This window comes from Dysidea avara, chromosome 1 (genome assembly GCF_963678975.1).
Source record: "Dysidea avara chromosome 1, odDysAvar1.4, whole genome shotgun sequence".
In the NCBI taxonomy this organism is placed as follows: domain Eukaryota; kingdom Metazoa; phylum Porifera; class Demospongiae; order Dictyoceratida; family Dysideidae; genus Dysidea; species Dysidea avara.
In genome coordinates, this window is record NC_089272.1 from 45,398,735 (window position 1) to 45,413,787 (window position 15,053).

General features: G+C 36.4%; 1 protein-coding gene across 1 annotated transcript in view; it reads right to left on the reverse strand.

Annotated features, from left to right (window-relative positions):
* The window catches only part of LOC136247055 (uncharacterized), an 87,278-nt gene continuing 72,225 nt past the window's right edge, over positions 1 to 15,053 (reverse strand). Inside the window, exons 46-55 of the mRNA XM_066038653.1 lie at positions 14,195 to 14,479; positions 12,883 to 13,147; positions 7,467 to 7,609; positions 6,351 to 6,495; positions 6,131 to 6,294; positions 5,625 to 5,748; positions 4,930 to 5,124; positions 3,611 to 3,997; positions 1,725 to 1,881; positions 1 to 484 (exon numbers count right to left, since the gene is read on the reverse strand). Coding sequence (XP_065894725.1) covers positions 307 to 484; positions 1,725 to 1,881; positions 3,611 to 3,997; positions 4,930 to 5,124; positions 5,625 to 5,748; positions 6,131 to 6,294; positions 6,351 to 6,495; positions 7,467 to 7,609; positions 12,883 to 13,147; positions 14,195 to 14,479 — 2,043 coding nt within the window. The 3' untranslated portion in view covers positions 1 to 306. The remainder of the gene's footprint in view (positions 485 to 1,724; positions 1,882 to 3,610; positions 3,998 to 4,929; positions 5,125 to 5,624; positions 5,749 to 6,130; positions 6,295 to 6,350; positions 6,496 to 7,466; positions 7,610 to 12,882; positions 13,148 to 14,194; positions 14,480 to 15,053) is intronic.

A 15,053-nucleotide genomic window follows, 5' to 3' on the forward strand; every position in this document is an offset into this window, starting at 1 on the left:
TGTAAATTAAGGTGGTTAAGTTAAAACATGAGGAGTTACAAACTTATATATATAAGATGATTATCAGCAGATTCAGTCACATATCTGCCTCTTATATCAAAGCTGTATCATGTACATCATATAGTAATGTGGGATGTTTACAATAATGTGTGAACTGTGTGATACAAACTACACACATATATGCATAAATACAAGACTGTGCAATATACAGTATTTGAATACAAAGTTAATGTTAATAGAGGGCTAATTTATTTACACTGTAATATGTATCTACCGTACATAAATGCACGTGTCACACTGTCAGCTTTATTGATATTGCTGGTTCTTAATTGTCTTATCTCCCTCATCCTGGGAAGTTCTCATTTTGTATAACATGATGTTGTTGTTGTTGTTGTTACTGTTGTTGAACTGGACAAAATTAGAAACATAAGCCGGGTTAGAATAACTACACCCAGGGTTAGAAACATCATATTGCTGACGAATCCTAGAGTAGGTAGAATTCATAACTTGCTATCTACAGTAAACTTTATACTGTAAGTTTAAGCTGGCTACTAATCATACATACTTACTTAGGTTGTACTTAACAATGCATGCTGAGTAATGGGGGTGAGGAAAGCAGTATACATGGGAATACAAAATATAGAATTGTGTGTTATTATTTTTGGCCTGGCTAAATCAATTCAAATGTATGTTTCTTACCTTTATTTAATTGTACTGTCAATTCTCTAATTGGACAAATGGGACAATACAAAGAATGTAAGTTTTACTACTAATTTTTTATTAGAAAATACTTCCAATTATTGCATTTTACAATGATACTGCACACGTATGTCAAGTCATTTTTATTATGCATTCATACAAAAACTATTCTTTTATTTTAACAGCATACGAATGGTCATCCTACCGTCATTACACATGATGAAGGGGGTTCCTTCACAACAGAGAAAACTTTCACGTTGGTTATGTGAACAAATCACATACCATATTTCTATAAATATAAGCTGCGAGAAATTTTCACGAGTTAAATTTTTGTGTTAAAATTTTTTCACCGGTGTCCTCAAGCGACGAAAATTTTTTAACAATGAATTATGTAGCTTTATTAATTCGTCTGTCCTTTTTGTATATAGGAGAAGCAGAATAACAAGCAGTGAAACTTAAGTGTGGCATCTCCATTCCATGGAGGCTGCACCCTGAGAGTTGTCTGCCGGCCACAGACTCAAGCCAAGTGGACTGGAGTGGAATTGCTGTAGCTAGAAGCTCATTCCATGCAATTCACATATTCGTATATATACATACTTCATTTAATGAGTCTTGTAGTAGCTGTCTATCATATGGCATGGCATCATTGCCAACGCAATCGCTGGCGGCGAAATCCCCAGGCGAGGACCCAGCGGCAGCTCTCTCCTGGGATGTGGGAGGCCATTCTTGTTTTATTAAAATACTACAGCAAAGACATACTCTTGAAACGCCAATGGCCAAGCTTCGATCCAGGTGGCCAGAAAGCAGTTAACCGAATTTATTCAACTTCTCTAATATTACGTTGGTAAAAAAATTTTGCATAATTAATTTTCGTCGGATGCTAGCTTCAGCAAAATATTTTTTTAACAGTTTATAAATATAGAAATACGGTAATTTATGCAAATCCACTATAAACACACTCACACACACATACACACATACATAATCATGTAGACATATTTTCACACTGCTGTATGCATACAAACCTGAATTTTCTGTAGCAGTAAATGCTTACACTAACAATTACCAGTAAAGTAGCAAATAATGTTGCCCCTGCAACAATTATACCAACTAGTGCACCAACACTGAGACCACCACCACCACCACCATCATTATCATCACTATCACCAGAACTTTGTGACACTGCAGCAAATCATGATAATAGTGATGAACTAATTGTACCTGTGCAACTAAAACTAATAGAGTACAGATCCATTGATAAAAGAACTATATAAATGATGGCAGTTTTGTGACAAAATCCCTATTATTGGCTTGTTACCACGTACACTGTCTGCTTAATACCAACCACATAGCTGCTACCATCATCTCATACCTGGTTTCACTACTTTTTGTCATTGTTGTATATAATTGCACTAGTTTATTATAGCATAGCAGCAATATACACATGTGGCTTTACTAGAGTATCTAGGGATGTGCTGATTTTGCTGGCAAAATTTTTGGAACAATATGTTGGTAAAAGCAAAGAGAAAACTGCTGGAAAAATAAGTAGAAAAATGGGCACCAAGGAATGGCACTTTAGCACATTTTGTATGAAAAAGATTAAGATAATCTAATAGAACAGCCACGCATAGTATTAAGACAACATATGCTCATAGAAATGGCGACTTGAGATCGAGATACTCTAATAGAGCGAGCAGTCACACGTGTTTATGAGCTTGAGATACTGCAATTAATTTTTATTATGCTGAGCAAAATAGAAAAATTTCTAGCAAAATATTGAGCAAAATAGGTAAGAATAAAAAAGAATTGAAAAATAGGCAAAAAGAAAAGCTAAATAGGCTCATCCCTAGAGTATCTCAATCTTGTTGCTGAGCTACACAATACATTAAGAGGCATGGTTCAATGTTCTGATTATTTCAGGACATTAGGCTTTAGTCAAATATGCTCAAAAGTTTGCCCAAAATGCTTTCAGGAATTTTGCAAACTTTCATCTATTATACTCTTCAGTATGCTTACTTTATGCTCCTATGTAGGTTAGCAAAATTTCTTACAATTATCTTGGAGCATTTTAATCAGAGAATGCTCTATTAGAGTATTTCAGTGACTGTTCTATTAGAGGGTATCAATCTAAGGAGCTATGTACAATGCATTTGAGTGCTGTATTGGTAGTTTGCAGTTTCCACTGACTGCTTTATTAGGGAGTGTCGATTTATTTTCATAGAATTAAGCTCCATAGCTTGAAGTATCCACCTAATATGCTAGCATAGCACTCTAGCCTATTACGCATTTTTTATTATGCTGGCATGACGCAGGCCTTCAGGACATGGTCCCATGCAATTGTTTAATGAGTGCAGCTACACATACATACATGTACAATATCTACTTCCTCTTGCAGTAGCTTAAGTAATTCAAATAGTTTAGTGATATCTAATTATAAGTACTCTTTTCTATGGAAATTCTGATATGGAAAATTAATGTCTTAGTATGGTTTTCTCACATGAAAAAGATGACCATATAGTTGAAGATAGAAGGAAAGGAAAAGTACAAAAGGCAGACAATTGGTGGAACCAGAAAAGCACATGAACCTGTGAGTTTGTTATTGTGGAGTGAAATTGTTACCTGGCGCTGCTTTGTGTGACCTCTAGCCTTGTGGCTGTGGTCAGGAAAGCAAGCAGTAGACCAAAAACTGGGTTTGACAATTTAAAAATTCTATATCTGGAATTCTCCATGTGTTCTCTTGCTTTTAACACTTTCATGTTAGACTATTCTCCACAAAGTATGTATAATATTTCTACAGTCATGTTTAACTACCACTATGGTGGGTTCCATTCATTTTAGAGAGAATCCTACTAAATAGTTCTACCATACATACTGTTTTTAAATAACAGATAACAGAAATTCACTTACATACCTTCAACAATTTCACTGTTTACAACAGTATTTGTTTCACCAGTAGTCACGCCAACTTCCACAGAGTATTTGGTACTTCTGTCCAAATTGTTAAAAACAACAAAGTTGTTAGTAGTTGTTACTGTAATAGAATTAGATTGACGTTTTCGACGATTTTCAATAGCTGGAAGAAGCATCACTTTATATCGAGGGAACCCTTGAGCTTCAAAAAGACTTAAAGGCATCCAGGTCACATTAATTGAAGTAGCAGTTATATAGTTGACTTTGACATTCTCTGGGGCTTTAGTTGGTGCTAGTTCTTCACTGAAGAATACAACATATTCGCCCAATACTCCCATGCCAACACTGGTGAATGCTACCACTCTCACGTGATAAGGAGTACCTGGGTCTGCATTGAAGAGATAGTAATGATACACACAATACAGAAGTGTGTGTAAAGAATAATTAGTTCCTTCATCACTATAAAGCTTGACAGAGAATCATGATGTACAAACACATGACACTGTAGCCACACATGTACCTTCAAAAGCACTTTAATCAACCACAACCACTACAATTATGCTGTAATCATTGTATAGCTAATATAGAAAGGTGTATGGATGTAATGTGACTTGAATTTTGGAAGCCATTAGTACTAGTAATAGCATGGGTAGCAGTGAAATTTGGGATAAATACCATGAGTGTTGTATTGGAAATTTACCATTCCAATACAACAAGAGCGGTATTTATCCCATATTTCACTGCTATACCCATGCTATTCCCAGTTAATACCATACTCGCTGCATATATGCATGCTGTGCATTAGCATTGCCATGTACACAATTTGTCACTATGTACTAAACATGCGTAAAAACTAATTGGCACTACATTGTTAACATATTAAATTCTAGCTAATGAAATTGCAATTACAACTTTTTCACTGCTATATACCAGTGAAATACGGGATAAATTTCACTGCTACTATTGAGGCTTTTGTATGGGCAGTGAAACAGGTATGGTATTATTGATGTAATAACACAATAATTATTAATTATGAGGACGTCATGAGAACATCACTTAGCTCTACAGTCATAACAAATGAACTGTGGGTTTAGAGGAAAGTTTGAGGTTGAGTATGTTGTTATTGCCTTTACAATGATAAACAAAGTGAACCAGCTGCAGTGTGTATCCACCATGATGCAATAGACGAACTGCTGTATAATAGTATACACAGTGTACCTCTACTATGGCACATATAAACAGATGAACATTTGAATGTTTACACATATACACTGCATATAATTATATAGATGCATATATGTCATCATGCTAATAACTCACTTAACTGTGCTATGGTGTAGTTTCTCATGCTGCTATTCAGTTTACTACTCATACTGGTAGTGTCACTATTGTATACTGAATAAATCACTTGATATCCAACAATAATGCCATTGGGTTGTGAGGGAGTTTCCCATGTTATTAGTACTTCAGTGTTGACTGGTTGTGTAGTAATGAAGACCTTCACCACGCCTGGAACTGTTAAACAAATTGTATATAGTTACAGTACATAGCCTTACAGTAATATTGTAATAATGATCTGGTACATGCTAAATGTATGTCCTTTGAATGCAAATAAAATTAATTACAAGGAGGACAATATAATCATATCTCCATAATGTACACACACTGTCACATGCATCATTGAAACATCCCTCAGCTATAACAATGCACATTAATTAGCACTCACTATCATAATACAGTACCCAAAGTACTGTATAGAGGGAAATTTTGGCGAATAACAAGCTAAATTGCATTTGGCGAAATAAACTTTGGAAAATCCAAGCTCAGTGTTTAGCTATAAAGATACTAATCTGAGGTGCTATGAGTAATTGGTGGAATAAACTTTGGAAAATTTACCAAAGTTTTCCCCCACCAAAGTTTCCCTCTATATGGTATTTATCTAAGTTTAGCTGCATGTGTCGTATATGCTGTACCATAATAATCATACTGTATGCTACATCAAAGCCAAAGTTTACCTGCTTCAGCAGTTCTGCCAGTCACTTGATTACTGTTCCCACTTGTTCCTCCTCCATTAGTAGCAGTGATGGTCACTGTGACTAACTGATATGAAGCCAGTCCAGTAATATCATAAAATTGTGTCTAGAAATATACATTCATGTATGTAGTTCATACATATGTAGAGATATACAGAATATGCCAGACTAATTAAAATTTAATTGCAACATACAGAAAAGTCTATGAGGTGTATACCTACATGTATCAATGAAATGCTCTAATAGAACATTCATTCACTTGTCCTAATAGTACAGTCAACAAAGTGCCACGTGACTGGTCTATTTGTGTATCTCTCCCTCTTGTATTAAAGAGTTATGTTGTGGGTAACGGCATTGCTGTATCTCCATAATCATTTAAAAAGGAATAATTATGTAAGAGAAATTATTGGCAGATAGAACCCAGAGATTTAAAGGAAATATTATATTCTGCATGGGGTATATTAATAGCACAGTAAAAGTTCATTTACATTTTCTTTATAAGAAACTGTGGCTTCTTTAGTTTTACTACCAGTTGTATATGTGATAGTGTAACTTATCAATACTCCATTAGGTTGTGTTGGTGTTCTCCACATTACACGAACTGACTGACTATCAATTGTATTGACTGATAGTATCACTGGAGGGTTTGAAGCTGAAACATTTGACAATGCAAAGTTAATTCTATCTCAAATCATGATAAATTCTAACCTTGTTGATCAGTTGTTACTATGATAGGATCACTCTTAGGTCCAGCAGAGCCAGCAACAGCATGTATAGTACAAGTGTAGGTGGTGAATGGCTTCAAATCAGTAATCCTTCCTACTGTGGCAGTAGCAGAAATATTTGTCTGGAGCTAAGGAATGACATACGTGGGTCATTCAATACCAAACCAACAAACATATCCAAAACTATTCCAATTTCATGAAATTTGACACAAGCATGAACTGTATCAAGAAACTGCCTCACACTGAATTTATTTTGTTGGTCTTCTATAAGATATGACTATTCCATTAAATGTTGCTTTAGTCTACATTAATGTGATTCACGTAATTATTATGTCAAAATTTTCTTACTTGAATTAAGAAATACAAATGACAGTTTATGAGTCATAAAATAAATCAAACATGTCTAGCAAATAAATTTAATTAGCAACCAATAGAACAGACACTTACAGTAACACAAAATACAAGAAGAACTTCAGTTTGATATGAATCTAAGCTAGGAACTTTTACATTTAAAATACATATGCTCTTAACTACTGAGCCACTGCTGCCAGTTGTCCCAATATCCATGTACTATACTGTATATAATTTCTACCTTTTGTATAGTAAACAGAAGTTCTACTTTACCAGCTAGCCAATGGTATTTCAAAATGCCAAACATTTTCAGTAGCTAATACATGACTCTAGAAATCCACCCATGAACAGCAGACTGGACAAACAAGTGGCATAATTGTGATACAAAAGTGTAGTGTATTGGTGTGGCTGGCTGTTTAGCCAGCTGCGACTTTGTAAATATAAATGGAAGTAATGTCCTTTTTAAACAGCGAAGCAATGAAAACACTGTGGGGTGTGATGTTGAATTATGGAGGTAACCAAGAAACAGCTATCTAATGTCAAGCAATGTTAATAACGAGGGGTGCTGTCATAATGCTAACTGAATGTCCATTAGTGTATTTGTAGGTATAAGCAACCGCTTGTTTCACCCAACTATTTTTGCTATTTAGCTACTGTATTCCCAATAGTTTCACTACTTTTTTCTTTGATCCCTAATCCAAATTTAAATTCCTAATTTTTCTTCTACTTGCAATATTATAGCACTTACTACAGATTGATTTCTTTCTGAGCATGTAATAATGTAAGAAGTGATCATCACATCATTATCCAGAGCATCCCAACTAAATGTAATTGTAGCAGATGTTGTGGTTGAAACTCTAAAACTGTTTGGTGGTTCTGGTGGTGGTAATGCTGTGGATAATAAAAGATTTTATATGCATTGTTATGCTGTAGAGAACTATGAATACCAAGTAGCCCTTCGCACAATAAAAATTTGGTTAATTTCTGTAGTAAGCATGTTCCACAGCTATAAAATACTAATATCAAGACACACGGTAGTGTGTCGTGCGGCCCAAGAAGCCGGCGCGTAACACCCGTGAGTATATTGACAGGAAGAAAGAAAACGCAATTTTCGCACCTCCGTAGCTCTGTGCTTCCTTGATGAAACAAGACAATTTTTGCTGTGTACATGCCCCCCAACTGCAGCACTCCACATTCAAATTTGAGCGAAATCGCTTCTCGCGTTCCCGAGATATGCGACTTCAAACATTGGCTCAGTTTCTTCGTTTTTTTTCTTCTTCTTCCTCTTCTTCTTCTTCTTCTTCTTATTTCTCTTTTTCTTGTCGCACACTTACAAAAACTGTTATAAAACGCGAACGCCACATCCGATTACCTTGAAATTTGGCACTCAGAAGGGGGATATAAAAGCGCACCTCGGTACCAACTTTGGCTGGAATACGATAAACAGGCAAAGAGTTATGAGCGATTATTCACGAAAAATAACACCAATATGTTGTCACGCCTACAGGGTAAACCGCGTATGGGAAGAAGCTGAAAATAGGTGGGTGAATAGGTTAACTATTGAACCTCAAACCTTTTGTGGTTTGAAAGTAATCGAGCTAAAAAACAGGAAGATACCACGAAAAAACCAACAGTGTGTAACAATTACGCAATCGAGATTAGCTAATAAAAAAAGCGACTGCTTGCCACGCCTACCAGATAAACCGCTTGAGGTAATGCTTTGAAAATCGTTGTACAGATGGAGTAATCATCTTAGAAAGGCTCATCAATGGTGTAGAAGAATCAGACTTAAAGCCACGGAGTTATAACACGAAATCCAACTTGGTGCAGCAAGTGCGAGATCGAGATACTCTAATAGAGCAGTCATCCTAATAGAGCAGTCACCCTGAAGAGAATTCAAGAGATCAGCTAGAAACAAAGAACCTTTATAGAGATCAGCTACACACAAGTCACCCTGTAGAGAGATCAGCTAGAAGAAGTTACCTTGTGGGGAGTTCATGCAACTATGGAAAGAGATAGTTCAGCTAGAAGAAATCACCCTTAGAGTTCAGTTACAAAGAAACCAGCATGTAGAGAGTTCAGCTACAAACAAATCGCCCTGTAGAGAGATCAATAAAAGAAGTTACCTTGCAGAGAGTTCAGCTACAAAGAAACCATCATGTAGAGAGTTCAGCTACAAACAAATCTCCCTGTAGAGAGATCAGCTAGAAGAGATTACCTTGTAGAGAGTTCAGTTACAAAGAAACCACCATGTAGAGAATTCAGCTAAAAACTAGTTGCCCTGTAGAAACATCAGCTAGAAGAAGTTACCTTGTAGAGACTTCAGCTACAAAGAAACCATTTTGTAAAGAGCTCAGCTGCAAACAAATCACCTATACAGAATTCAGCTACAAACAAATCACCCTATAGAGAGATCAGCTAGAAGAAGTTATCTTGTAGATAGCTCAGCTACAAACAAATCACCCTGTAGAGAGATCAGCTAGAAGAAGTTACCTTGTAGAGAGTTCAACTACAAAGAAAAATTTCTTTTAGAGAGTTCAGCTTCAAACAAATCACCTGTACAGAGTTCAGCTACAAACAAATCTCCCTGTAGAGAGATCAGCTAGAAAAAGTTACCTTGTAGAGAGTTCAGCTACAAAGAAACTATTCTGTAAAGAGCTCAGCTGCAAACAAATCACCTTACAGAATTCAGCTACAAACAAATCACCCTGTAGAGAGATCAGCTAGAAGAAGTTACCTTGTAGATAGTTCAGCTACAAACAAATCTCCCTGTAGAAAGATCAGTTAGAAGAAGTTACCTTGTAGAGAGTTCAGCTACAAAGAGACCATTCTGTAAAGAGCTCAGCAGCAAACAAATCACATGTACAGAATTCAGCTACAAACAATCACCCTGTAGAGAGATCAGCTAGAAGAAGTTACCATGTAGGGAGTTCATGCAACTATGGAAAGAGATAGTTCAACTAGAAGAAATCACCTTGTAGAATTTAGCTACAAACAAATCGCCCTGTAGAGAGATCAATAGAAGAAGTTACCTTGCAGCGAGTTCAGCTACAAAGAAATCTCCCTGTAGAGAGATCAGCTAGAAGAAGTTACCTTGTAGAGAGTTCAGCTACAAACAAATCTCCCTGTAGAGAGATCAGCTAGAAGAAATTACCTTGCAGAGAGTTCAGCTACAAAGAAATCATCATGTAGAGAGTTCAGCTGCAAACAAATCACCTGTAGAGAGTTCAGCTACAAACAAATCTCCCTGTAGAGAGATCAGCTAGAAGAAGTTCCTTGTAGAGAGTTCAGCTTCAAACAAATCACCCTGTAGAAAGATCAGCTAGAAGAAGTCACCTTGTATAGAGAGTTCAGTTACAAAGAAACCACCATGTAGAGAGCTCAGCTACAAACTAGTGACCTTGTAGAGACATCAGCTAGAAGAAGTTACCTTGTAGAGAGTTCAGCTACAAAGAAACCATCCTGTAAAGAGCTCAGCAGCAAACAAATCACCTGTACAGAATTCAGCTACAAACAATCACACTGTAGAGAGATCAGCTAGAAGAAGTTACCATGTAGGGAGTTCATGCAACTATGGAAAGAGATAGTTTAGCTAGAAGAAATCACCTTGTAGAGTTCAGCTACAAAGAAACCACCATGTAGAGAGTTCAGCTACAAACAAATTGCCCTGTAGAGAGATCAATAGAAGAAGTTACCTTGCAGAGAGTTCAGCTACAAAGAAACCATCATGTAGAGAGTTCAGCTGCAAAAAAATCACCTGTAGAGAGTTCAGCTACAAACAAATCTCCCTGTAGAGAGATCAGCTAGAAGAAGTTTCCTTGTAGAGAGTTCAGCTACAAACAAATCAATTTGTAGAAAGATCAGCTAGAATAATTTCACTTTGTAGAGAGTTCAGTTGCAAAAAAACCACCATGTAGAGAGTTCAGCTACAAACTAGTGACCTAGTAGAGACATCAGCTAGAAGAAGTTACCTTGTAGAGAGTTCAGCTACAAAGAAACCATTCTGTAAAAAGCTCAGCTGCAAACAAATCACCCTGTAGAGAGATCAGCTAGAAGAAGTTATCTTGTACATAGTTCAGCTACAAACAAGTCACCCTGTAGAGAGATCAGCTACAAACTAGTGACCTTGTAGAGACATCAGCTAGAAGAAGTTACCTTGTAGAGAGTTCAGCTACAAAGAAACCATTCTGTAAAAAGCTCAGCTGCAAACAAATCACCCTGTAGAGAGATCAGCTAGAAGAAGTTATCTTGTACATAGTTCAGCTACAAACAAGTCACCCTGTAGAGAGATCAGCTACAAACTAGTGACCTTGTAGAGACATCAGCTAGAAAAGTTACCTTGTAGTGAGTTCAGCTACAAAGAAACCATCATTTAGAGAGTTCAACTTCAAACAAATCACCTGTAGAGAGTTCAGCTACAAACAAATCTCCCTGTAGAGAGATCAGCTAGAAGAAATCACTTGGTAGAAAGTTCAGTTACAAAGAAACCACCATGTAGATTGTTCAGCTACAAACTAGTGACTTTGTAGATCTAGAGACATCAGCTAGAAAAGTTACCTTGTAGAGAGTTCAGCTACAAAGAAACCATTCTGAAAAGAGTTCAGCTGCAAACAAACCACCTGTACAGAATTCAGCTACAAACAAATCAGAGATCAGCTAGAAGAAATTACCTTGTAGATAGTTCAGCTACAAACAAATCAGAGATCAGCTAGAAAAAATTACCTTGAAGATAGTTCAGCTACAAACAAATCACCCTGTAGAAAGATCAGTTAGAAGAAGTTACCTTGTAGATAGTTCAGCTACAAACAAGTCTTCCTGTAGAGAGATCAGCTATAGAAGAAATTACCTTGTAGAGAGTTCAGCTACAAAGAAACCACCATGTAGAGAGTTCAGCTGCAAAGAAATCACCCTGTAGAAAATTCAGCCACAAACAAATTGCCCTGTAAAAAGATTAGTTAGAAGAAGTTACCTTGTAGAGAGTTCAGCTACAAAGAAACCATTCTGTAAAGAGCCCAGCTGCAAACAAATCACCTGTACAGAATTCAGCTACAAACAATTCACCCTGTAGAGAGAGCATCTAGAAGAAGTCACCTTGTAGAGTATTCAGTTACAAAGAAACCACCATGGAGATTTCTGTAGTCAATACCACCATGGAGATTTCTGTATTCAATATAATTTGTACATTTACTGATAAAATATTTAAAGTACATCCACTTCATCTTTTCTTCTTCCTGTGGAAAAGAAAAAAGATAAGTTAGAAAAGTCCCAAAGCCGGCCATAGGCCGGCTTTGGGGTATGCAAATACAAAAGAAATGAAATCTAATCCAAAACAGCCAAGCTGTAAAAAAACAGTGCGGCCCTCAAAAATGCTATGGTGAAAAAAGATGTGAAATCCAAGGTGGCGGCCAAGAAATGGCTGTGATGGTAGGTTAATGGTAAAAATTTTAATAATGACAATTCGGGTGAATTTTGTGCCAATCAACCAAGCAGCACAAAAATTCACCTGAATTGTCGTTATTAAAATTTTTACCATTAACCTACCATCACAGCCATTTCTTGGCCGCCACCTTGGATTTCACATCTTTTTTCACCATAGCATTTTTGAGGGCCGCACTGTTTTTTTACAGCTTGGCTGTTTTGGATTAGATACAATTAGCTAATGTTTGTAATGTGGCCAGTTGCATTCTATAACTTATAGTACAGTGTATAAGGTCACAAACTGCTCTTGAAAATTACTCAACTTAGCATACATATTTGTCTAACACAGCTACACACAAATATTATAAATATTATGGATACACAAAAAAAATCTATTGGCTGTTTATTGAATTTACCAACTACTACTGTGCCAGTTTCTTTCCATACAAGTGCACTTTTATTACCTGTATATGAAAGGTTAGTGAAGATCTACTGGTACTTTAAATGATTACTAGCAACACGGTCATAATTTGGAGCATGGTGTGGTCAATAATGATTGATTACACTATGTATGCAGTATTCAAATTGTTCAACATTTAGAATTATTCATCAATATACAATAAAGCCACTTTCATTCTGAGCAGTATAGCAATACAGAATGTGGGACTAGGTAAATTTTCTTTAACTCTTTCAATACGACGTCAGTACTGTATATCGTCCTGTATACAACTATGTATATTAAGTACCTGAGTCAACTTTGAATATCCATACTCCTGGAATACCCACATTGCTAGTCTGTGCAATATTGATAATGCTTGGTGTTTGTGATCCAGGGATAGTAATAGAGTTAACACTGTCACCAGCATTGATTCCTGCGAGAGCTTCATTTCCACCTAATCCACTAGTCCCAGTAATATCACCAGTAGTCCATTGCATTCTCCCAAAAGCATATAGGAATATTACAAATGACTCAACTCCACTAGTGGCTAGTATACACTGGAATGTGTTGGTCTACAAGATATAGCATACATATGTTATAGGTCTACGAAACATTCAAATAATATAAAAATCTATGACTATAGTCACAAATATTGATAGAAAGTGTACCCATTGCACTAGTTCTGGTTAAGCATTTGGGGCAGACAGCTTAATAGCACAGATAATCTATCATACACTGTCTATGCTTTTCCCTTTGATCTGCTACACATCTCTACTTTTATTCTTTTTATTACTTTTCCAGCGTACTTATCAACTGTAAAATAATGCCTTGTAAAAAATTTAAAAAAAACTATTACCATATTCACTTGATTTGTGCTGCACCCTCAAATAGTATCGCACTTCAGAGGTGGATCCAGGAGCTGGCAAGGGAAGGTGCACAAATAGGCTAAGCTGTAAGTGGTTGGGGAGAGCCAGATTCTCTAGTTCAGTGCTGCATTTTGAAGCAGCAAATAATTACCTCTTAGTAGTGTCTCACTATTCATTTTTGCTATTCTGGCCTTTTCAGATGGTTGTGATGTCAGATGGTTGTGAAGCCTTAAAAGCTGTTTAAAAGGCTCTGAATATCTCCAGCAACAACAACGCGATAATTATTTTTAGAGCACACAAAGGTGATGGGTGAAAGCTAGTTTGACTTTGGTTCACTTTGGCTTAAGGTGAATTTGTAATAAAATGTACATATTTTCATGAGTTTCCTGGCCCAACATAAAGTTTAGTAGCTATTTTAATCAGAAGTATGGCTGGCTCCTCCACAAGGTGGGGGGGGTGCATTGGTCCTAAATGCCCCCATCCTTCCTGAAATGTCTTATAGAAATATAAGAATTTGAGGGAATGTTTGCCATGTTGTTTAGGAATGCATAACCAATTTGCTAAATTGTATATGCATGCAGTTTTCAAAGTAATGTGGCAACTAACATAACATACTCAACAATTGACTATCCATAAAACAATATGGAAATAAGGGGAAATACAGTATGTAATGTTATGACCAGTACGCAACGTCTTCACATAGTGCATAATACATGTAACATACACCGTAGGTATAGTCTCTGCAGTACGTACCTTGTCAGTATTTCTATCATAATAGCCAACTTCATCCCAGGTTACAATCAATAAGTGATTTATGATAACATTTTGAGACATAGGAAAAGCTGTTCTTATTTCACTGGTTGCTCTAACAAGGAGATTAGGATCAGTGGTCTGACGATAGTAAATATTTCCAGTTCCTCTGGTGTCAACATCAGCCCAGTATGGTGCAATGATCTTATCTGTTCCATTCAGTGGCAATGATAGAGGAGTGGACAAATTAAAAGTGCTGGTGAAACTAATAACTCCATTGTCACTAATCTGATAAAAATATAAACAAAATGATATGGATTTTCTTATTCATCTCAGATCACAGGCAAAAGTCAGTGGTATTATAGCCTTACAATGATAGTAGCCAACATAATGGTTTTGGCAGTACAAATTGTGAATGTTCAATTAAAGCATTTCAAGAACTGTCTGGCATGTTTTGATATATTAATGTGAGAGAGTGCATGTGCTAGACTTAAACACAGATTTCAGTCCAGTTCAGAATTCAGTCCATAGTATTTCCCCAATATTTGTTGCATTTAGGGCCAGCCACCTTGAAGCAGTTTGAGAGTTTGCAGTCTCAAGGATGAAAATGCCTTATAATAATTTTTTAGATCTTGCACCCTTTTATTATAGCGTTGCTCTTAAGCAAATCAATTTCATAAAGTAACTCACAAGAACCAAATTTTGTGTGGTCTCCAGCCTGCCAGAATGCCTTTCAATTGTCTCAAGAGTAAATCAGTGGAGTTTTCTTACCCTTATATAGTTTTAGATAAGGAAATGCACTATGCTACAGTGCTTTCCTGTCGATGACCAGAAAGCAGGAAGTGACAGCATTAATTGTATG